This window comes from Glycine soja, chromosome 5 (genome assembly GCF_004193775.1).
Source record: "Glycine soja cultivar W05 chromosome 5, ASM419377v2, whole genome shotgun sequence".
Taxonomy (NCBI): domain Eukaryota; kingdom Viridiplantae; phylum Streptophyta; class Magnoliopsida; order Fabales; family Fabaceae; genus Glycine; species Glycine soja.
In genome coordinates, this window is record NC_041006.1 from 29,717,020 (window position 1) to 29,741,047 (window position 24,028).

General features: G+C 31.9%; 2 protein-coding genes across 5 annotated transcripts; both read right to left on the reverse strand.

Annotated features, from left to right (window-relative positions):
* Positions 1 to 284: 284 nt before the first annotated feature.
* Positions 285 to 7,646, reverse strand: LOC114412476 (BTB/POZ domain-containing protein NPY4-like). Of its 2 annotated transcripts, none has more exons than XM_028376390.1 (5): positions 7,496 to 7,646; positions 7,204 to 7,360; positions 4,784 to 4,853; positions 2,910 to 4,085; positions 285 to 1,578 (listed from the first exon to the last, which is right to left on the reverse strand). In XM_028376390.1, exons 2-5 carry the CDS (start codon positions 7,263 to 7,265, stop codon positions 1,000 to 1,002), a joined length of 1,887 nt encoding a protein of 628 aa, XP_028232191.1. In that variant the 5' UTR covers positions 7,266 to 7,360; positions 7,496 to 7,646; the 3' UTR covers positions 285 to 999. The 2 variants fall into 2 exon arrangements, with proteins under 2 accessions (XP_028232191.1, XP_028232189.1); XM_028376388.1 differs by having other exon boundaries at positions 7,204 to 7,375; positions 7,496 to 7,619.
* A 3,006-nt stretch (positions 7,647 to 10,652) lies between these two features.
* On the reverse strand, positions 10,653 to 17,166 carry LOC114412477 (BTB/POZ domain-containing protein NPY4-like). Of its 3 annotated transcripts, none has more exons than XM_028376391.1 (6): positions 16,220 to 17,166; positions 15,691 to 15,744; positions 15,092 to 15,206; positions 14,385 to 14,454; positions 12,502 to 13,677; positions 10,653 to 11,734 (listed from the first exon to the last, which is right to left on the reverse strand). In XM_028376391.1, the coding sequence occupies exons 3-6, from the start codon at positions 15,151 to 15,153 to the stop codon at positions 11,168 to 11,170; spliced, it is 1,875 nt and encodes a 624-aa protein (XP_028232192.1). In that variant the 5' UTR covers positions 15,154 to 15,206; positions 15,691 to 15,744; positions 16,220 to 17,166; the 3' UTR covers positions 10,653 to 11,167. The 3 variants fall into 3 exon arrangements, with proteins under 3 accessions (XP_028232192.1, XP_028232193.1, XP_028232194.1); XM_028376392.1 differs by lacking the exon at positions 16,220 to 17,166 and adding an exon at positions 16,120 to 16,138; XM_028376393.1 differs by lacking the exons at positions 15,691 to 15,744; positions 16,220 to 17,166 and adding an exon at positions 15,437 to 15,552.
* Positions 17,167 to 24,028: the final 6,862 nt, after the last annotated feature.

Sequence of the window (24,028 nt, forward strand, 5' to 3'; positions counted from 1 at the left end):
TTATAAAAATAAATAAATAATAAATAATGACATGACTTTAATTTGACTGTGTCAGTAATTAAATTTGATGATGTGACATTCTATCTGTTACATCATCACTTAACAAAATGAGATTAATGATGAATACTATGTTAAAACATAAAAAAAATTTCAAGTACGTAATTGACCAAAAGTGAATTTGAGGTAATAATCTGAAAACGATCTATTTTTCAGGTATGAAAACATATTTAAGCCTAAATTATATATTGATTGAATTAAAATATAATCAATAACTTAATCTGTGATTTATTTAAAGTATATGAATAAATTTTATTTTTTTAAAAATGTGAAATGGATTTCCTAGGAGTTTCTCCAAATCCTATAAAACTAGATGAGGATGGAGTTAGGTTCCATTTTTCACCCCGTCTTTTATAAAGCCAAACCCAACCCACCGTGCCTTTTGTGAGGATGGAGATTAGGATGGAGATAGACAAACCCACCCCGACCTGTCCTGCTGCCATCCGTATCTGGGTTTCAAGAATGGTAAATTTGAAGTCCAATAGGTTTTGCAGCCCATACCACTGCTCAAATGAACATTAATGACGGATCAAAATGCTAAGTAATATTCCCAACACAAGCCTTTCAAACTCTGCACCCTCCTTACTCCTTAAGCAATTGGTTCTAGATATCCTCTAAGTCCTTTTTCCCTTTAAAACTTAAGGTTACAAATGCTGGCATTCATAAGCCAGTTTCCAATAATCAAAACTGGGTCTCACAAGAGCCATCTAACCTAAAGATCAGTAATGGCTGATTGCAACCCTAGGAGTATGATATAGCCACAGTTAAAATATTACTTTTGGTGCTTCATTTTTAGCCCACGTGCCAACATTTGCTCAGTTACATAGAACTCATTGAAGTATCAGCTGGAATATGATGTCAGTGTCCTCTGACTCCTGATGCTACTTTAGTGAGATGATTATACAGTAACTGAATGGAGCTCTAAAGTCTGCATAACATGGTCTAAGATACTGAATGCCTCCTACTTCTAGATGGGGTAGATTTTGTTTCCTCTACAACAGTAGAAGCAGGGCTCTCTGAAGTATCAGAGCTACTTAGATCACCACTTTTTTCTTTGCTAGACCAAATTTTAGAGAGTATCTTCTTTGATATGAAGCCTTTCATTTTACTGGCAGCAACATTGTCGGCATTGCCTTTATCACCGTTATTGTCTTTTCTGCCGCTGGCTCTGCCGGTTCCACCGGATAATTTTAGTGCATCAACTTCCCCTTTCAGAGATTTTATGTCTTCCATTGTTCCCACAGCATCCCATTCCTCTTCTGTGTTTGTTATAGTAGACATTGAGCTCCCATGAGATCCACCAGGAAGAAAGGCCCTGAGAGACCCAGGATGATCTGGTGTGCTGTTGTCTCCTGAAGATGTTGTAGCTCTCAGCTGTTCAAAGAAGAGAACCTGCACAACAACACGCATGGGAAGCCGCTCATTCTGCACAGCATGCATGCAAGCCTCTGCAGATAAGTTCCTGCAGTTCATCAACCTACATATTTTTTTCCTTTCGCTCTTGCTGATTCCAGGATGCTCCTGTAAGACAGTAAACACTTAGTCAACTTGGAAATAAGGTTAAGGACCTTAGGGTCAATGGGATTAATACTTTTTTTCATATAATCAACAAGGATAGCCAATTTGGAGGCTTTGATGTTGACATAATATATCAGGACTACATGAAAAGCCATCACACTCCTGTAACAAACAATGTAGTTGAGAGTTCATTACTCCATAAGCCTATTGACATATCTACTTGGAGGAGGTAATCAGGGACGGATGCAGAAATAAATATTAGGGGGGCCATTTCAAAAATTAAAATATAGTAGTATCTAATTAACAAATATATAAGTATTAATTAAACGAAAACTAATCATATGTGTTTCTCAAAATAATTCAATGACATATAATAGAAATATCCTCACACAGAAGGCAAACTAAACATTTATAAAATCTATTACAAATGTCATTTGACATACTATCAACATTTACTTTCTAATTAATATCTTTACTTTTTCAAAGTTTAGTCAATAATGTGTCTTCACTATCCACTCAATGTTAGAAGCATGTTGGAGTATCACAATGACAATAAAATCAAGATAAAAACAGAATTTAGCGATATAACTAATAGAAGAAAGTATATTTGTTAATATGTCTAAAATTCAAGTTGTCAATATTTTATATAATGTTCATAATTAAGCTCGTCTCATCAATAAAGGTTAATAAATAATTTTAAATTCTCAAATAAATTATAATCAAATCGATATATAGGAAGATTAATAATATCTTTTGATTGCAAGTGCTATAATTTATAATCATTAAATAGAAGAAAAGTATTATAAAATCAAAATTTATTAAAAATAAAAATAAATAATACTCAAATATTTTTGTTTAAAACATAAAAAATGTATTATCTTTACAACAAAATCTATTAAAAAGGAAATAGAAAATCTGTTTTAGAAAAGAAATAATGCCATTATCATTACAACAAAATTATAAAAAGATAATTGATTATTTTATAAGAAATTAATAAGAAAAAGTAACATTTAAATATAATTATTTCTACAATTAATTTTTAAAAAATAATTATCTAAATTAAAAATATTATGTACATTAAAAAATAAAATTAAGAAAAAGTTAGGGGGGGAGGGGGGGGGGGGGGCGCATACACACAGATCCGTCCCTGGAGGTAATATGAGAAAGATAAAATGTGTATAAATGTAGTAATGCACAGAGTTTCATTAATATTAGCGTATTAGAAAATCTCCTTAAAGAAGTAATATGAGCAAGGTAGCATATGTTTCAATGAAGGTAACTAGTATATACTACTTACACAGCTGACAGGCTAACTTAAAGTACAAGGGATTTACCTTTAAATACATGTCAATGGCACGATAAAGGCCATCATGAGATGCTCTTGTAAAGCTTGATACTAATTCAGCAAGATTAACAAATTTTGCAAGAGGTAAATTTGGATCACGTGCAATCTCAGCAAGGTAGCCATCCACCAGTTTTGCCACCTTAGCCTTAGAAGGGTCTGATACCATCCCGGGGCTTCTGATCTCCTGAAATTCATCTTCCAACAGAGAGTCCGTCTGAACCTGTTGACCACATGCTACAAACTCTTCCACTAGCCTTTGCACAATATCAACATAAAAAATTGTGTCACCAACTGGGGCACGAATTAATAAATCAGACACTTTAGCCTCCTCAAGGCACATGCCTATTCTCCTAATCAGTTCAGATCTCTCCAACTCCTCACATTCCAACTGAATAGCTACCCTTAATAACTTCACCAAGAAACTGAAAGAGGCACTGCCCATGTCCACAGGTAATATTCGGATTATGGTCTCCAACAGTAATCTATCCTTTATAATATCTCCTCCTTGGATCTCACCCTTGTTGAAGCCAGGCATCCTTCTTGATGCATAAGCATTTAGAGCTTCTCCAATTACAGCACCAGAAACATTGCCTTTTGCTATAATTGTTGTTATAACTCGTTCATAAAGATCAAGTTGGAGCTCACAAAGGTCCTCCACCCACCAGTCCTTTGGAACCAATTGTTGTTTCCTCACACTACTGAAGTGAGGATCATTACTATTTTCAGATGGTAGCTTTTTCCTGTTATAGGTGTATGACCACTCCACCTTTAATGTATCAAGTGAAGCCTTGGTAGCTATGGAGTCAATGCCATGGCTCACTACCTTAAGTTCCTCAGACCATTTAAGAAGAGACTTGGTAGTTTGAAGAACAATAATCGAGTCTTTCCAACTCCTGAAAATGCTGGAGTTGAGGAAGACTTCAATCTTGTAGATAAGATTGCCTTTCTCAACAGTTTCATACATCTCAAGATATTCTGCTGCACAGCGAGCTGCAACAACATTGTATGCATTAAGAGTGACTGTCATACCATAACAGAACTTGGCACATATTTCAAAAGCAGCAGGTCCACCAGGAATGTCATGGATGTGGACTTCATCAATGTTCTCTTCATTAGTGTTTGTAATCAGCTTTTGGAAGCGTGCACTTTTTGACAAAAGAGGAAACTGCATATATAGAGCAGCTTAAGGTCACAAACAATAATAGAAAGTATTATAAAAGTTCATAATCAGACCTGCAGGTCTGGGTTAAATTATTTTGAGGAAATAAACACTTTTTTTTTGCCAACTTCCTTACAAGGCTTTTGGAAAAAATAAAAAGCACAGTTATTTCTCAAAATACAGAAAGAGAAATACCAACCATGCAAACAATGTTGTATTCAATAAACCAATCACCTATTCACTTAGCACAGTAAAGTAGGTAAAACTGTTGAGGAAATTGGAATCCAATTAAGGGTTTTTGATTGACTGCTATACACAATCCAAGTGTCCACCTACCAAGAACAGTTTGTAAAATGTAAACTATTTGATCAACTTGGTTACCTGAAGAGTTTAAACACATATTGACATACATAATCTGATTCTACCTGAACTAATATTTCATGATATATTAAGAACATGAATTTCCATGCTGTTACAGATGCAAGAACGGATTAGACTAATTTAAAACAGCATTTGACCCCTCGTTCCCCCTTTTAGTAGTATTGAGAGGACATATGAAGATGATTATCCTTCATATCCACAACATCAGGATTGAATTACATACTTTTCTTTCTATTAAAGGATCAAGAGATGCCCTAATTAACATGAAAAATGTGAGTTATATACCGATTACTACATCACCTCAATGTAAGATTGAATCTTACCTTATGGAGATGAAATTTGACATTTCCAACATTAATAACTATGTCAGTTGCCAACTCAGCTGCCACATACCTGACAAAAATATGGTGGTACATGTTAATTTTAAATGAAATAAACAAATCAAGAAGGAACAAAAAATCACAAGAAAAATCCATTGAACGCATAAACAAAAATATGGCATGCAAATTATTGTATTTAAGATTCTCTTGCATGCACAATGGAAAGATCATAAAATCTCTTTTTTATTGGTATTACTGAAATAATAATATGCATGGATTTCCGTTGTCCATTAAATATGGTGAAAGCATAGAACCCACAGATAACCAAATATTGCCACTCAATGCAAGTTCTATATATTAATACCCATAGACAAAGGTGAATGGGATAGATGAGAAGAGTATAATTCATTGTGTCTGCATAAAAGTACAAACAGGATATAAACCATACATTGCAAGGGTGGAAATTTTGATGATTTCTAGATAAGTTTCCAGCAGATAATTTCATTAAAAGATCAAGACTCTTCTATGGACATTGAAGATACTCAGACTTCTGACATTTGCTCCAAAATTAACACCATGAGTAGAAACAAAGAAAGACAACGTTCCTATAAACCTGTATGATTTCTACAAAGAAAGACAGTTCCTATTAGCCCTCATGATTTTCACCTAGACACACACATACATGCACATGCATTTGTGTGTGTGTGTAAGCATGCACATGTGCATGTGTGTAAAATCTCATACATAACCAACAAGCTTACAGGCTTATGTTAATCATATTTCTATTATTTACACCATTAAATGTAGCTTCCATGTAAAATTAGTATGCAAATAGTAAACTGCTTACTAATATATATCTATACATGTTGGAAAATGCCTTAGTTCTTCAGCTATGGATGTTAATAAATAATTAAGTGTCAGAGCACTGATTTGTGGTCTTTCTTTTACTAATTTTCAGTATGCTTTAGCTCTATATAAAGAGTAGTAACATGCTTCTAATTGTGTGCTTGCAGTTATAAACTACAGTCTACTATTTTTCAGCTTGTCCATATTTTTCCCAGTTTATTTTTGCTTTGTCCTTACATATAACACAACAATACATAAACATATATGGATTTGTTCCTTTATTTATACCTGAATATGTTCTCTAACAAAAACACTTTTTGTTTGTGAAAAAAACGGGAAAGAAACTCAGAAAATTGATATAACAGGAAAACTAAAGTGGCAAACTATAGAGTATAGCCTGTCAATTAAATGACAAAGGAAGCAATGGCTGATACCACATCCAATTCACAGCCACTGGAAAGAATTGATTATAATAAGATGTTAGAGGATTGGCATATCCTCAAATACAACACATTATTTGCAAATGAATTGAAATTGAACCTTAAATAAATATCATTCCAAAAATGGATGATCACTACTAAGTATAGACTACACCCAGTCATTTAAATGACAAGAAGCAATGTCAGATACCATATCCAACTAATGGAAAGAATTGAAAAGAATTCAATTTCACATGAAATGATTATAGAAAATGTGATAATAGTTACAAATCCTAGAATATAGCACACAAAATTAAGCGCTAATAAATCGAAACTTAAAATAATATCATTCCTAAAAACTTTCATACTAGAATTCATTAGTAATGGAATACTATTTTATTTCTATATATTTTTTTCCCGAAGTCCAAACACGCATCTGACCAGAACTGCATACTAGTTTGATACTATTCACTGAAAACATTGATCAGTCTTGTCAGAGAAAAACCTTATTCCGATGAATTTTAGAAAGGTAATGAAAATAACTGAAGAGATGGTAGCATATCCTCCGGTGATATATAAAAACAAAGAAAAAAGAGGAATTCAACCAAATCCACCTTAAATTCAATTAAGCTAAAATCAATCACCATCTGATAATAGAATGATAAATGCAGGAACAGCAAAGCAGAGATCAAATCCTGTATAAATCTGGAGTCAGCATCTTCATGCTAGAAAATGATAGCTTCTGATTTTAAGAATCACTATGAAGATAAAATTATTGTCCAATCTATTTTCTTGAGAATAAACGTCCAAAACTGATCATTTTTCTATCTACATGAAAAACAAAGAAAAGTCCACCAAAAAGAAAGTCTTGAAACTACCAGTCAACTGCCAGTGATTTGATTTTGATGCCTATTGATTGATTGCACAGAGGCCCAGCAGAGGAAAAAAAACACAAGAATAATGAAATATTAAGAGGAACAAAACTGAAAAGAAACCAATACTGGGATTTGGAAGGAAAATGAGTAGGCAAGCATCAAACACAAGAATACCAAGCAAGAGCTGGAAAAAAGAGGGAAAAGGGGCAAATAAAGTAACTTTTTTCATATGCATCACATGTGAAGTGGGGTTCTAAGTAGAGAGATGAGATTGAATTCATACCTGATATTATCCCCTTCACTCTGAAAAGAATCTGGCTTAGATCCAAGTTTCATAAACTTCATCTTGGTCAAAGGAAATGACTATGTTGCTCTTTTTTTTTCTATCTGGGCACAAATCTTAGGTTCTACTGCAACTGCAAACACCTATGTCACCACCTCTGAAAGACAACCCACTGACCAAGAATTTAGATTAAAAAAAAAAAAAACAGAATGTGAAAACTTGCTAAATTGCATAGTCACGAAAGGAGGATCATATAGAAGTATGGCATATTTTTTTTCCTATTAAGACTTACTTTTTACACAAATCGAGGCCAGTAAGCGTGCCAAAAGAGAGTTTTTTTTTAAAAATGTTTTTTCTTTCTTTTGCTTACTTGAAACGAAAGAGAGACCTCAGAGATATAAGTAGCTGTTAAAAGCTTAAAAGGCCCATGATACATTCACGTTCCTTTTTCTTTTTTTTATCTTCTCACCCCCTATTTTAACTCTTTCTTTGCAACTCCCACTATTCCATGGCACCCCTTTACTCTCACCCTTAACTTCTCCACATCTTCTTCAAATATCTTGTTACTTTCTATTTTATAAGTATTATTCTTCCTTGTCTTTTATTTCCTTTTCCATGTGAATTTTGTCATCTACACTGAATTGCTTCTTTTTTGACAACTTTTCATTTTTTTAACATGTGGTTGATATGACAAAAACTAATTTCCGTCATGTCAAAATACGCAACAAATAAGTTTTTGTTAAGTATTTTAATAAGGTAATCAACTAAAACTAGTTTCTATCAATGGTATTTATAACTATTAACAAAGACAATTATTCCTATCTGATATACACATTTCCTTAGATCATTTTACCCTCTAACTAATTCTAAAAACCACTTTTGAATCAAATAGTTACTAGATTTACAAATAACTTCTCAAATACAGTTATTAGAAAAAATAAAATCCTCAAATATGTGACAGTTATTTAATATTTTAATTATTTCTTATTTTTAATTAAAAATTAAAAAATAAAAAATTGGTAGTTGAGGCACTATTGAACTCGTGTTTATAAAAAAAATTACAAAAGACAGTGAGGGGTAAGAAGATCAAAACAAGAGTATGAATATCATGGGCCCCTGTTAAAATTAGCAAAAGCGGACAGCCTACTACCCAATTAGCTTCTCCTTAATCCACTGAATTTTTAACCTCTTTATATGTTGGCCATTTTTAACTCCAACCCACACATTTAATTGGTTTTTATTTTAAGATTAAGACTAAGACTTTTTGTGGATCAGTTCACCCCCAACAAAGTTAACTTTGTAAAGTCTCAATCATAGTGCCCTTTGACCAACTTTTCAATTATTTTGTAAGTAAACCTTCATAAATAGATTAATAAATTTTTTTATGTAAGTACGGGTTTTGTTTTTCGTACATAAGGACACTGGTTAACGCAAAAAAGAAAATTGTTTGATACTTAGAATAGATATCGTATAATATGTTTGGCATAAAAAGAATGCATCTAACTCAATTTAGTTGAATATTTTTTTATGATGTTTGCAGTTGGGGCCCTTTGGGATGGTACGTAACTATGCTTCAATGCATTAGTTTTTTTTCATTTTTATGGGCATTTGTTCGTCTAAAGTTTCTAAGAAGCTCGTGTCCAGGTCCGCAAAGCATTAACAATATGGTCCTCTTGTAATTTCTGTATCTGGATATCGACAAATGTGTTTTTTTATGCCATAGATTAAAAGTTGTCGAGAAATAGTGAATAATAATGCAACAAGAATTTTCTTTAGTTTATAGTGTGACATAGACAATACAGAGGTCAGTATCATGGTAATTTAATAATATGATCATGGGTTAACTGTATTTTGGTTTGTCAGATATCACCATGTCTTATTTTAGCCTCTCAACTTTTAATTACTCAAATTAAGTCATTCAGATATCACAATTATATAATTACAGTCTTTCAATTAGTTTTCATTGAATAGTTAATATGTTTCATCGAAACTATATTATTATGTGACAGACACTATTTGATAATATGACAAACAGTAAAAATTTTACACTGACCAAAAATATTATTATAAATTTTTACAAAATATAAAATCTTGTGATACTTAAGATTTTACAAATTTAAAAGAATAAAATAAGTAAAATTAGTATCAATTTATTTTTTTTTTATTTTATATCATTCGTTTATTTAAAACAATTTTCCTATAGGGGCAATATCTATTTTTTATGGGGACAAAAAGGATAATTATTTAAAATGTTCAAGTAAAAAAAAAATATTTTGTGGGAGCAATTGCCATGTAATTACCAATGTGCATCCATTCCTGATGATAAATGACTTATTGCTTAATGCTAAATTTGACAATGAATTAAACTAATTTAAACATAGTTTGATACTTTATTCAATAATTGATTCATTAAACTTGATTGACAAATCAAATGAAATGAATTTTATTAAAAATTAAGCTTATTAAATAAATGAATTGAACTTGAAATATGTATAATTTGATTCAATTGGTTCATGAAACAACTATATATATATATATATATTGAATAATATATACTATATTACTAAACACATATCATTGATTTTTTTAATTAATTTCATATTTAATTTTATATGAAATAAATAAATAAAAGATATAAAATAAAAGTAAACTTCAAATCAAGTTGAACTGATTTGTTCACAAACTTGACTCGAGTTGACTTTAAGCTAAAAAAAATTATCTCAAACTCAAGTCAAACTTTGGGTTGAATTAAACTAAGTTCAGCTCAATTCGACTTGATTCATTTTCAATCATATTTAACACATATGATGACATGTCTTAATTAGATTGAATTCTCACGATTTTAATGTTAGAGAAACCAAAAATGTAATTAAATCACGTTAACATGTGTAAACAACACGTTAATTGTCATATCATTCGCACATAATCATCTAATATTACATCAAAAAAAATTATTAAATATTTAAAAGAAGACCGAAGAAAAAACCAAAATAATATAACTACAAAGATTTAGAATTACCTAATTTGCAATATTGAAACTTAAGATACCAAAATAGGACCATTATAATAGTTGAGTGAACACAAGTACAACTAAAACCCTATGATTTTCTTGAAAAGTTTGGTTTAAAAAGTTGTACAGTTTAGTTCATATATATGTATTTGGCAAAGTATATATGCTTGACTTGTCACGGTCAATAATTGGACTTTGAGACTTCTTTGAAAATAATTAATAATCTTATCGGTACTGCTATGCTGAATTGTTTTTGACTGATTATTGGTAAACATAACATTTGCTTAACTTGTATTGATTTAGCGACAAGAAATTAGATTTGAATATTTAGAATGTTAGGATAAGACATTAATTTTATTTTAAAATAAATTAATCTTAATTTAATGATTTATTTATAAAAATAATAGAAGCGGACAAGGTATAGCATTTGGAATTCAAATTTACCATACCTAATATCTCCTCCGTGTTTCAAGAATGGTAAATTTTAAGTCCAATGGTTTACAGCTCATACTAGTGCTCAAATGAACATTAATGACGGATCAAAGCTAAGTAATACTCCCAACACAAGCCTTCCAAACACTGCACCTCCTTATCCTCCTTTTCCCTTTAAAACTAAGCTTACAAATTGTAGCAGTCACAAACCAGTCTCCAATAATCAAAACTGGATAACTCACTACAAGAGCTCACATTCTAACCTAATAATATCAGTAATGGCTGAATAAAAGTTGCATCCCTAGGCTAGGGGCATGATATAAACCTCAATTAACATGTACTTTTGGTGCTTCATATTTTAGCCACATGCCAACATTTGCTCACAGTTATATTGATTTCTGATTGAAGTATCAGCTGGAATATGATGTCAGTATCCTCTAACTCTGATGCTACTTGAGTGAGAGATGATTATACAGTAAACTGAATGGAGCTCTAAGGAATAAGGTCTGCAGAACATGGTCTCTAAGACAATGAATGCCTCCTACTTCTAGATGGAGTAGATTTTGTTTCCTCTACAACCGTAGAAGCAGGGCTCTCTGATGTATCAGAGCTACTTAGCTCACCACTTCTTTCTTTGCTTGACCAAATCTTGGAGATTATCTTCTTCGACACGAGACCTTTCATTTTACTAGCAGCAACACTCTCAGCATTGCCTTTACTACTGTCATTGTTGTTGCTTCTGCTGCTGGCTCCCCTTGTTCCGCCTGATAATTTCAGAGCAATAAGCTCCCCTTTCAGAGATTTTATGTCTTCCATCGTTCCCACGGCTTCCCATTCCTCTTCCGACCTTGAACTCCCATGAGATCCACCGGGAAGAGAGGCCCTGATAGAGCCGGAATGATCCGGTGTTCCGTTGCCTCCTGATGATGTTGTAGCTCTCAGCTGTTCAAAGAAGAGGACCTGCACAACAACGCGCATGGGAAGCCGCTCGTTCTGCACAGCATGCATGCAAGCCTCTGCTGACAACTTCCTGCAGTTCATCAACCTGCATATTCTTTTCTTTTCGCTTTTGCTGATTCCAGGGTGCTCCTGCATGACATAGCACATTCAGTCAGCCTAGGAAATACGGTTAAGGACCTTAAGGTTAATGGGATTAATCCATTTGTTGTCATAAAATCAACAAGGATAGCCAATTTCGAGGCTATAATGTTGAAATTATATATATCAGAACTACATGAAAATCATAACACTAAATGATGACCATCGGAATTTAGAGAGATGAGTATGTAACAGATAGTGCCAGTCATGATTTCATTATTATTAGTCCATTGGAATATCTCCTTAGAGCTGGTAATATGAGGGAGATAACATATCTCTAAATGTAGTGATGCAGTAATGTACTAATTTAAGTTTCATGATTATTAGCCTATTAGAATATCTCTAAATGTAGTAATGCAGTAATGTAATAATTTAAGTTTCATGATTATTAGCCTATTAGAATATCTCCTCAGAGGAGGTATAACATAAGGAAGGTAACATATACCTAGATGTAGTAATGCACTACTTGAGATTCCAGCTTGTTGATGTTTAAAATTTGAGTTGAGAAAATGAAAAGGAAAACCTGAGCAACCGATACTGGGTAGGATGTATATACTGAATTTGGATTAGCTTCATGGAGAGAAATAATCAATTAATTTTTCATGGTTAAGGTAAAGCAACAAATAGTTGCTTATATTTTTTCATGATATTTTCAGGATTTTGTGAAATATAATTGATTCTTATGTGTTATCCAAACACACTAACAGTATATACTACTTACAAAGCTGACAGGCTAACTTGAAGTTCAAGGGATTTACCTTCAAATACATGTCAATCGCACGATAAAGGCCATCATGAAATGCTCTTGGAAAGCTTGATACTAATTCAGCAAGATTAACAAATTTTGAAAGAGGTAAATTTGGATCACGTGCAATCTCAGCAAGGTATCCTTCCACCAGTTTTGCAACCTTTGCCTTCGAAGATTCCGATACCATCCCAGGGCTTCTTGTCTCCTGAAATTCATCGTCCAACAGAGGATCCGTCTGAACATGTTGATCACATGCTAGAAACTCTTCTACTAGCCTTTGCACAATATCAACATCAAAAACTGCATCACCAACTGGGGCGCGAATTAATAAATCAGACACCTTAGCCTCCTCAAGGCACATACCTATTCTCCTAATCAGTTTAGATCTCTCCAACTCTTCACATTCCAACTGAATAGCTACCCTTAATAACTTCCCCAAGAAACTGAAAGAGGCACTGCCCACATCCAAAGGTAATATTCGGATTATGGTCTCCAACAATAATCTATTCTTTACATTGTCTCCTCCTTGGATCACACCCTTGTTGAAGCCAGGCATCCTTCTTGAGGCATAAGCATTTAGAGCTTCTCCAATTACAGAACCAGAAACATTGCCTTTGGTTAAAATTGTTGTTATAACCCGTTCATAGAGATCAAGTTGGAGCTCACAAAGGTCCTCCACCCACCAGTCCTTTGGAACCAATTGTTGTTTCCTCACACTATTGAAGTGAGGATCATTACTATTTTCAGATGGTAGCTTTTTCCTGTTATAGGTGTATGACCACTCCACCTTTGATGTATCAATTGAAGCCTTGGTAGCAATGGAGTCAATACCATGGCTCACTAACTTAAGTTCCTCAGACCATGGAAGAAGAGACTTGGTAGTTTGAAGAACGATGATCGAGTCTTTCCAACTCCTGAAAATGCTGGAGTTGAGGAAGACTTCAATCTTGTAGATAAGATTTCCTTTCTCAACAGTTTCATACATCTCAAGATATTCTGCTGCACAGCGAGCTGCAACGACATTGTATGCATTAAGAGTGACTGTCATACCATAGCAGAACTTAGCACATATTTCAAAAGCAGCAGGTCCACCAGGAATGTCATGGATGTGAACTTCATCATTGTTCTCCTCATTAGCGTTTGTAATCAGTTTTTGGAAGCACGCGCTTCTTGACAAAAGAGGAAACTGCATATATAAAGCAGCTTAAGGTCATGATCAAAAGTAGAGAAGATTATAAAGTCCACAATCAGACTAGCTTGTTTGGATGAGATTATTTTGAGGAAATAATCACTTTTCTTTTGTTTGCCAACTTCCTTACAGGCCTTTTGAAAAAAACATTCTTTCTCTAAACTCTAAAACAGATAACATGCAAGCATGGATGTATTTACACAAACCAATCACCTATTATTTCCGGGTTGTAAAAAGTAGGTAAAGCTGTTATGAAATCCAATTAACTGTTCTTCACGGACTGTTATTCGCTATCCAAGTGTCCAGCTACCAGAACAATTTGTAAAATGTAAAAAATTTAACCAACCTTGTCACCTGAATGGTTAAGAGCACATACTGACATACATACTCTGACCCTACCAGGCTACCTGAACTAGTCTTTGTCATTAAGAATCAAAATTTTCATGTTTTAAAAGAGGAAAGAACGGATTACACTAATTTAGAACATTGTTTGACTCCACATTCCCCCTTTTAATTAGAGTATTGACTTTGGCATATGAAGATGGCTATCCTTCATATCCATAATCTGAACTTTATAATGGCAGGATTGATTTACAGACTTTTCTTTCTAAGAAAGGGATCAAGAAAGCCCTAATACACAAGAAAAATTAGCAGTTCATATGTGTCAGATTACCATATCACCTCAACGTCAGATTGAATCTTACCTTATGGAGATAAAATTTTACATTTCCAACATTAACAACTATGTCAGTTGCCAACTCAGTTGCCACATACCTGACAAAAATATGCAGGTACATGTTAGTTTAAAATGAAATAAACAAATCAAGAAGAAGAAAAAATTTACATGAAAAATTTATTGAACATACCACAAGAGAAAAATATGGCATGCAATTTATGTTATTTTAAGATTCTCTAACATGCACAAAGGGAAGATCATTATGTCTCTTTTTTTGTGGGTATTACTGAAACAATAATATTAGTATAAAATCTGGAGTCAGCATCTTCATGCGAGGAAATGATAGCCTCTAATTTTAAGAATCGCCACACAAGGAAGATAAAATTATTGCCTAATCTGTTTTCTAAGAACAAAAGTCCAAAACTGATTGTTTTTTTAAGTACATGAAAAACGAAGAGAACCAATACAAAAATCATGAAACTACCAGTGATTTGATGCCTATTAAGATTGATTGCACAGAGTAGAGGGGTAAAAACCACAAGAATAATAAAATGTTATCAGGAACCAAACTGAAAAGAAACCAATACTCGGATTTGGAAGGAAATTAGTAAGAAAGCATCAAACACAAGAAGCCCAAAAGACATCAAAAGTAGGGGGAAAAGGAAATAAATTAACTCGAATATACATCAAAAGTGAAGTGAGGTTCCAAGTAGAGAGTGGAGATTGATCTCATACCTGATATTATCCCCATCATTCTGAAAAGAATCTGGCTTAGATCCAAGTTTCATAAACTTCATCTTGGCCAAAGGAAATGACTACGTTTCTCCTTTTTCCCTATGTTGTTCTACCTCTGAAAGACAAACCACCGACCCAAAGTTCAGATTTTTTTAAAAGAATGAGATAACTTGCTAGAATCCAGAGTGAGGAAAGGAGGATCAAATAGAAATATGATATGTTTCCTATTAATACCGAATCCTTTTCACAAATCGAGGTCACTAAGAGTGCCAAGAGAGTTTTTTAAAATGTTTTTCTTTTAGCTGACTTGAAATGGGAAGTCTCCAAGATAAGATTTTTACTTACTAAAATGGTAACACAGTTCTAGGACCTCAGAAAAAAGATGGTCATGTTAGGAGACATTGCTAACAGAAACAAGACTATCTCAAACATAAATATAATTTTTCTCAAAGACAGAATCAGAGACAACCCCACTTGCTCAAAACTGACACCACCGCCTGAACCATGTTAAAAATTATGTTTTTGATTCTAGATATTTGGTTCATTGTCTCTTTTTCTTTGTTGGTTCCAATAACTTATTCAGACAGCAATAGCAATACCTTTTTCCTATGCTAGCCACGTTTCACCTTTGTCCCTCCTTTAAAGCTCAGCACCTGCCACAACACAAAAACAGCATAAGAATTAAGTTTTGGTTCCTGATTCAATGATCATTGCACATGTTTAACCAGGCCGCAGGGAAAAAAAAAGATAATTAATTCAAAGCTATATATACAAGTGGACAGCAACATTTTTCTCAAAATTTAAATCTAGAAAACTTCATAGGCATCAGGAATAAAGCTTCATCATGATTAACTAACTGGTCTTAATTAACAAAAAAACAATCCGCAACAACAACAGGTTCATGTTCAGCTTAATACACAATACACAAAAAAAAAAAACATAAAAACCAGTAAAACAGAATCAAGCAGACCCAGTTCACAAATTGGAAAAAGTTTTAATTTTTTTGAAAATTTAAAAACCTTGAGAACCTTTATATAATAATGTACCAAACTGCAATGAGCAAAGATAAAGAAGAGGAATATGAAGGGACAGGAATGAATCTCAACAGAAGCACAGTAGTATACGTACAAGACCCTGAAATGTTCTTCTTCTTCTTCTTCTTCTTCTCACAATAAATATTGGAGAAACCAACCAAATCAAAGTGTGGATTGCACGATAAGGCGAGTAAAAACAAGCAGAAGAAGATAACAAGAAAAAGGAAAGGAAAGTTGTAGAGAGGCAAAGAGTCAGAGGCAATATTAATCAAAGAGATCTGAAATCAGGAAAATTTTCATGTGTCTGGCTCTGCCAAGTAAAAAGAATCTAACATGGGAGTGGCCACGACAAGAAACACAAAGTTCAGTGTGTGCGTGAGTGAGTGAAACTATTACTATATCATGAAAGAAGAGAAGAACCCCACATATCACACAAACTACCCAACCAAACCCAAAAGACCACCCTTCAAAAAGATAAAGTTGTTGGTCATCATTTTTGGCAGCCACCGCTGCTACACAAACACAAAAAGCCAACCATCATTCATATCACAATGTTCCCTTCTCTCTCTCTCTCTCTCTCTTTGATCAAAATAAACTTTTGGATGAGCAACACCCTCAACCCCACCACCACCATTCTCATCTCGTAGCCTCTAATGCTACCAAACAAAAGCATTAACGAAATATGCAACAGTCCAAGTTGTCCATGATTTATAGAAAATGGAGAAAAAGTTTAGCAAGAAAGAAAGAATTGATTTATGTGTGTGACTTTGTAAAGTGTGGCTTTTAAAGTGAATAATAATAAGAATGATGAGCTTTATTAGTAGTTCCGTTCAGGTTGGAAGTAGTAATAGGAGTAATAATAAAGTAAAAGTAAGTTCTGTTAAAATGATGACCACGACCATGACCATGAGGCCCCTCACAGTCTTCACTTTCTTTCTCTTACTCCGTGTTTTCAGTGGTCACTGTGTCAGGCTATGCATGCAGTGTATGCACGCTCATCTGACAGGAACCACTTTGATGCTCTCTTCGCCAAACACAAACCAATGCCTTCATTTCTGTTATGGTATGTTTGGTTGGAAAGAAAATAAAAAAAAATTCAAAATTTAAATTGAAAAGGAAATGATAAAAAGAAAAAAAATTAAATTTTAGGTATATAAAATTTTTTTTTTTATTTTCTCTCTAAACAAACAAAAAGAATGTTTGGTTAGTTGTATTTTTTTTCTTTTTTTTCTACTAAACCAATCATTTGGATCATTAGAGACGTGAGGAAAACGGGAGAACCACTCAACTAATAATGGCCACAACCACAAGGATGCCTTTTGTTAAATTTGTTACTTTTACTAGAAAGGTTCGTTAGAAATTTAAACTCGCGGTCTTTCATAATATTTTTTGTTTTCAATAAAAATTACTACAAAATAATTATATTCGATATTTTAGTTGAAAAACAAATTAAGATGTGAATATAAGAAAATTTTATATTACTATTTGCTATAGAAAGGAAAAAAAACCGTCCACATCTTCTCCTTGTACTTTTTTTTTTATGAGGAAATCTTTTTTTTTACGAGGTCTTCTCCTTTTGATAGTGAGCACAAGTTTTTTAAAACAATTATCAACTGTGATCTCCGTACAACGTCAAGAATTTTAGACTAGTTTTTTTAAGACTACAATTATGAGGCCATATTTGACTCAAATTTTTACAATATCAGGCAGTGAGATGAAATTGTTACTTTTTTTTAAGGTGAGAATCAAAGTTAGAGAATTTATAATAATTCATAAATTATATTTAATTGATTGAGTTATATCCTTTTTGATATGTGACTTTGATTGCAACTTAAAATTTTGATAAAAACAATGATATTCATATCTCATTTTACCCAGAATACAACAAAAGAGATCGAAAAAGATAAAAAAGGTTTCATGATTTTAACATCAACTACTTCCTGTCGTTATTTTAATTTCACTTTCATTTTTCACTCCAAACAATTAAAGCCAAATAAGTATTATTAAAAATTTGAATTATGGAAAAACACTTTAACTTTATTCCCACGCTTAAATTTAAAGAATAGTTTTTGAGAAATTCGTTAATTGTATTATGATTTAAAAATGTCTAAGGTTCTTAATTATAATAATATAGTAATTTTTGCTTTTAATTATGTAAACATTTTAAAATTTTAATCTGCAATATTTTTCATCGTCTATTTTTAATTCTAAAAAATAAACATATTTTACATTCTTACAAATTTAATAATTGTAGTTTTCTGTCCGTACAAGATATAATATTTTGTTTTTATTCCCTAACGTTACCTCAAGACTTAAACAAATGACAACAAACATTATAAAAAATATCGAAACAAAACAAAAATTAAGATTTAAAAACAAAAACTATTATTTATTGAAACATAAAACATATTGAAACTTTATTTTATTTAAGGGAAGGCTCCAGACAAGACTAATAGTAGTTACTTATATCTCTTTTGCAGCTGAATAATCTGAATTCTTGTATAGCAGTTTATATGTAGTCTCTCTCCTAGTGGACAAATTGTGACCATGATGCATTCTCAGCCAAATAATCATTTACTGTTTTATACCATCCGTCCCACATGCAATGTTTCAATCTACCATTTCCAATGTCAACAAAAAATCAATTAATATAGAATATAATCGCTGTTTTATCGTTTCTTTTCCTCAAACACATCCCTATGATATGCTTACAATGCTTACAGTTGTTATTAATTTCCTTACTGGCCTCAAGTTCAATTTTTGCCACTAAATCAGAAGAAAAAAAAATGCTTCCAGAATCTCATCCAATCAGCATTAATTTAGGAATATGTTTCACACACCTGATGCAGATGGTAATGAAAGACACCCTGAATTATAAAATTAGAGCTTGGTAATGTCACAGTCTTTCAAGTTTCAAAGATTATATTCTTGGAAGATTGCCGGGCTGATTACTATTTCGTCGACCATATTATTCTAATGCTTTTATTTCATATATAATTTTCAAATGAAAAGTGTTATACTTACAAGTTTTTTTTCTCCATAATTAAATTTGAATTATGAGGGATTTCTAAAAATATAAAAGGACAGCTAATGCATCTTGAATATAAGTTCCAGTTTTGGAGAAATGTTTTTTTATATATTTTTCATGATTAAAACTATATAAATAGTTGTGTCTAATTAATATGCTTGTTAGTCCTTGATAAAAAATTATAATTTTAGTCACTAGAAAATTATTTTATTGGTTTTGATATTTATAAATTTTGTTTTTTAAATCATTTTTATGCATTTAGATATGTCATGTGTCATTTCAAAGTGTTATTATATGTTATGTCTATGAACATGTAATCTCATCACTAAATTTGTTTGGTTTAGAGAAGAAGAAAAAATAGAAGGAAAGAAAACAAGAGAAAAGTTAAATGATTTTTGAGTTGTTTGATAGGAAAATAAAAGAAAAAAAAGTTAACATTTTTTAATTTTTTTATTTGATTGTATAGAAAATGGAAAAAGGGGGAAAATACATATAAAATGACAAAAATATCCTTAATAAAATAAAGAAGTGAGTAAAAATTAGAGTGATTTATGCTCTCTTTTTTGGTACTGGAGAGTAATTTATGCGTTGAAATCTCTTTTTTGTATTCCTTTTTAATTCCTTCTTTTAAAGTTTGTCATATTTTTTTAGATACTAAAGAAAATTTGATTTAGTTGAAGAAGTTAGTCTTTTATAATGTAGTGAATTTAAGATTTAAATCTATGTTAAGAAAGATACTAACATTTAATGTTATCTAACGTCTAACACTATTTCAGACAAAGTTTCCTTCCAATTGAAAGAGGATACATGTGAAAAAAAAATGTTTCTTAGATGAAAGTAAATATATAAACTATTACTAGTATTTTATTACCATACCATTCTGTAGAAATTTGGGAATGCATGGGGGAGTTTCCTATTGCTCTACTCATCTGTGATGTGCTCCATGTATTCCGATGGCAATTCAATCTAAACATCCTTAAATCAAGGGCAGCCTCAATAGTTTCTAATTCATTTTTGTTTTTCTTAATATATATTAAGAATTCTAAAAGAGCAACTTCTATAATTTTCTAATTAAAAGAAGAGATCCCAAAAAGTAAAGTTTAAAAGCATATTGTGAGAAACTTTTAGTATTCAGAGGGCGATTTCTATATGATGCTTGATTTCAGTAATGATTACACGGCACGTGGAAGTTGATTCTCGTAGACTCATGGTATAAACTGCATTGGGAACTTGTATGCATGTCTTAAAGTTGCTACGAACATGAACTATAATCATGAGGATGGAACTCAATCTAGAGCAAACAACATGTTAATTAGTAGTTAATTATGAAATAGGGAGTACCCAGAACTTTTCAATTCATTGAATGTGTGACTTACATTGCGTGTCTTATTTCACTTCATCGACCCCTTTGTTGATAATTTATTTTTAAGCCAAGACCCACCTTGTGAGTCTAGTGGAGGGATATCCTAGATGTCCCCCTAATAAGAGCCTAAGCAAGAAGGAAGGTGGTACAAGGAAGGAAAAATGAGAATGAAAAGTATTGGTAGAGACAAATCACACCTCTCTCGCTTGAATATTTTTCTTTAATAATGAGAATAACTACACAATTTGTCTAACAAGTTTTCTATTATTAGAAGAAAACTTTGAGAGTCGCATTCCTTATTAACGACTTTTGTTTATTATTTAATAAAAGCTTAGGTTGAATTTCATCTAATGATAAAAATATTACCAATATTTCTCATCATTTAATTTATTCTAATTTCACACACACACACAAAAAAAAAAAATCTAATGATTACAGCAAATGCATTATGGCTTACATTGAAGGGTGGGGTGATCAGGAACATTTTAAGTGTAATGATTATTTACACATACATTATTTTTCGGACTCAATAAATTAGTCTAATAATTAAAGAGGTGATCTACTAGAAGAACTTATCTCCAGCATACATAAAAGATTTGAGGGCGCACCCCTATAATATCACTCAAGAAGAAATTAGAGTTGATTGATGTACAGGTTTGTCTAATATAACCTCACCGTATCAATAAAAACAAGTCATTTTCGAATCTTTGGCATAACATTAAATGAGAAATGGATGTCGTTTTCAATCTAGGTCACCACTTAAGATGAATTAGGCTTTGGTAGTCATAAAATTATTGAAAGACCAAGTCAACGTACCAGAATGACAATAAATATTGCATGTTACGTACCTAAAAACAAGTTATAAAAACATTACATGTGGCCACCTAAAAAATTATGGTTAATATACGTTATTGCTCTATTTAATTATCCTATAATCATATTACCTACGTTTTAACTTGACCTTTGTGTATAGTTTGGTAAAATACTAGAGTCCAGAAAGATATTAGTAAGTACTTGCATGTGCATGACTTAACCCCATGAAACTATGCGATAAGATAATTCTTCTACATTTTTCTCTCTCTTATACACACAAGTCTAATTGAACAAGTTTTCACTCTCAACATTCTACTATCACGGAGGAGCAACAAAATTAAAAAGCTAGAAAAAACCTACCTGAGAGATGTTTGTGTCTATTGTAACTTGTAAGGGGCTACTACGTTAGATCTAATAGGGAGGTTTCTCACGCCCCTCAATTTTTCTTAGTCATTATTGAATGCAATCTTACTTTTACTAGTTCGTCCCTATTCATTGTTGTTTTCAATTTAGGGTTGAGCTAAAAAGTAAAGTTACTTTCTTTGATGATTTACTTACCTAAATGTTTTGACCAAAAATACAAGATTTGACTGCTTTTTTTAAAACATCCATTCTCTTGAATTCGATGGTTACATGTAATTAAAAGATTACTTTCACTTTATATCACTAAGGTCTTATGGTCCACACGTGACATGTTCAAACTTTAAAGTTTTTTTTTTTACTGGTGTTCAAGTTTCAAAGTTAGAGTCCCTAAATTGGACAATTCATTTTAATTTGATTGTGTTTATCTTTGTGTTAGTGAAATGCTATAAATAGGGGCAATAATGTGATTTTATTTTGAAAAATGTTAAATATACTAGTACAACAACTGATAAAATCTTTGTAACAACATTCTTCGTGCCTATTTGTTTTTCATCCTAGTCATTTATTATGTGATAATGATAGTGAGGGAAAACACAAAAAATGATGATATATATCCCATCTCTTTTTTTATATGAATTTAATTTTTAAAATTAACATTATTTAATTAATTAATTGTTTGTTTATAATTAATATTTTATTTAAGTTTGTTTATTTATTTAAGTTTAATTTTATTTAACTGTATTTATTTTAATTAATATTTATTATTTTAATTTATTCATTTAGTTTAATGTTTCTTTTAAATTTATTTATTTTATATTTTTGAATTTAGTGTTGTTTTAACATTTTATCTACTTTAATTTATTCTATTTTTTTATAAAAAAAGTCACCACGTGGATTAACAATGTACTATATGTTCTCTTAAAAAAATCTATTATGTCCCAGATGACATGTCACATGAGAATCTTTAATCCACTTGATACTTTCAAAACATGTCAAATGAACTAAAGATTCTCTGGTGACATGACACATAGATGTAGTAGTTTTAATATATATAAGTCACACAATCCTAGAAATCATCCTTCTTTTATTTTTTATCAGCAAACGTCAATTATTAATAATATTATTTTTTGTTTGCGGAGGAATTTAAACCCATCTTATAATTATTTCAAGTCAAACACACTTAACTGTGAAATTTTTAAGTGATAGACTACCGAAAAGTAGATGTATCTTGTTGATATAGGTAGTACCAATTAATTTCTTTAACTTATTCTCAATTGTACAGTCTCATACCTGTACAACCTCTAGATCCCTCTCATTCTGGTGTGATTCATCTAGGGTATTACATGCCCACTAGTTTCCATCTGGTTCGTCCTCAAACCACATCTTACTAGGAGAGAGGTCTACTTTGATACTATTTGTAGCGTTCCTGATTGACGACTTTTCGACAGCTTACACACTACAACATTTCACAAGTGACACTTCCCTCAACATCCTTGTTGGTCAGAACACTCCACCGGTCAAAACTCTTTGTGGTATCCCTTTTCGAGACCTCAACAATCTGCTTCAGCTGCTTTTAAGATCAATGACTGCCCCCAAAAACCAATATGAGACTTTTAGCATGTTTTGTCTTCACTCACACGCTTTCTGGAAAAATTTTCAGAAGGTCACCCATTCTATAACTATTTCAAGTCAAGCACACTTAACTTTGGAATTCTTAAGTGATAGGCTACCAAAAAAGTATATATATCTCATTGGTATAGGTAGTATCAATTAATTGCTTTAAGTCATCTTTTACTGTATAGTCTCATACCTGTATAACCTCTGGATCCCTCTTATTCAGGTGGGATTCATTTGGGGCTTTACATCAACCTTAAATCTCCTAGAAATCATCCTTTGACCTAGCAATTTTGGTACAACGTGACAAAAATAGCTCACTTTAGTAAAATGTTTCAAAATAGTGCCCCATTTTGATAAATTATTTCTAATTTTTCACCAATTTAGTCAATTAACCTAATTTACATCATCATTAATTTATCTCAAAATTATTTTGTTTTCTTTCATTGTCTTAAGATAAGAGAGAAAAGTGAAGAACACGTGTATGATCAATTGCAATTCATGATGGTAGTAGCTAAGCAACTAAGCAATCTCTATGTGTAGACATTTTATGCACTTATTTATTTTCAAAAATGTATAGTAATACACATTATTTTATAAATTTAATTAAATATAATATGATTTTGAAATTGTTAACTTTTATAAAGGTTATTCATTGTTAAGGAATGGACCTAAGTCTAATCTACTTCACATTATTAGTAAGCCCAAATACCTATAGAAAA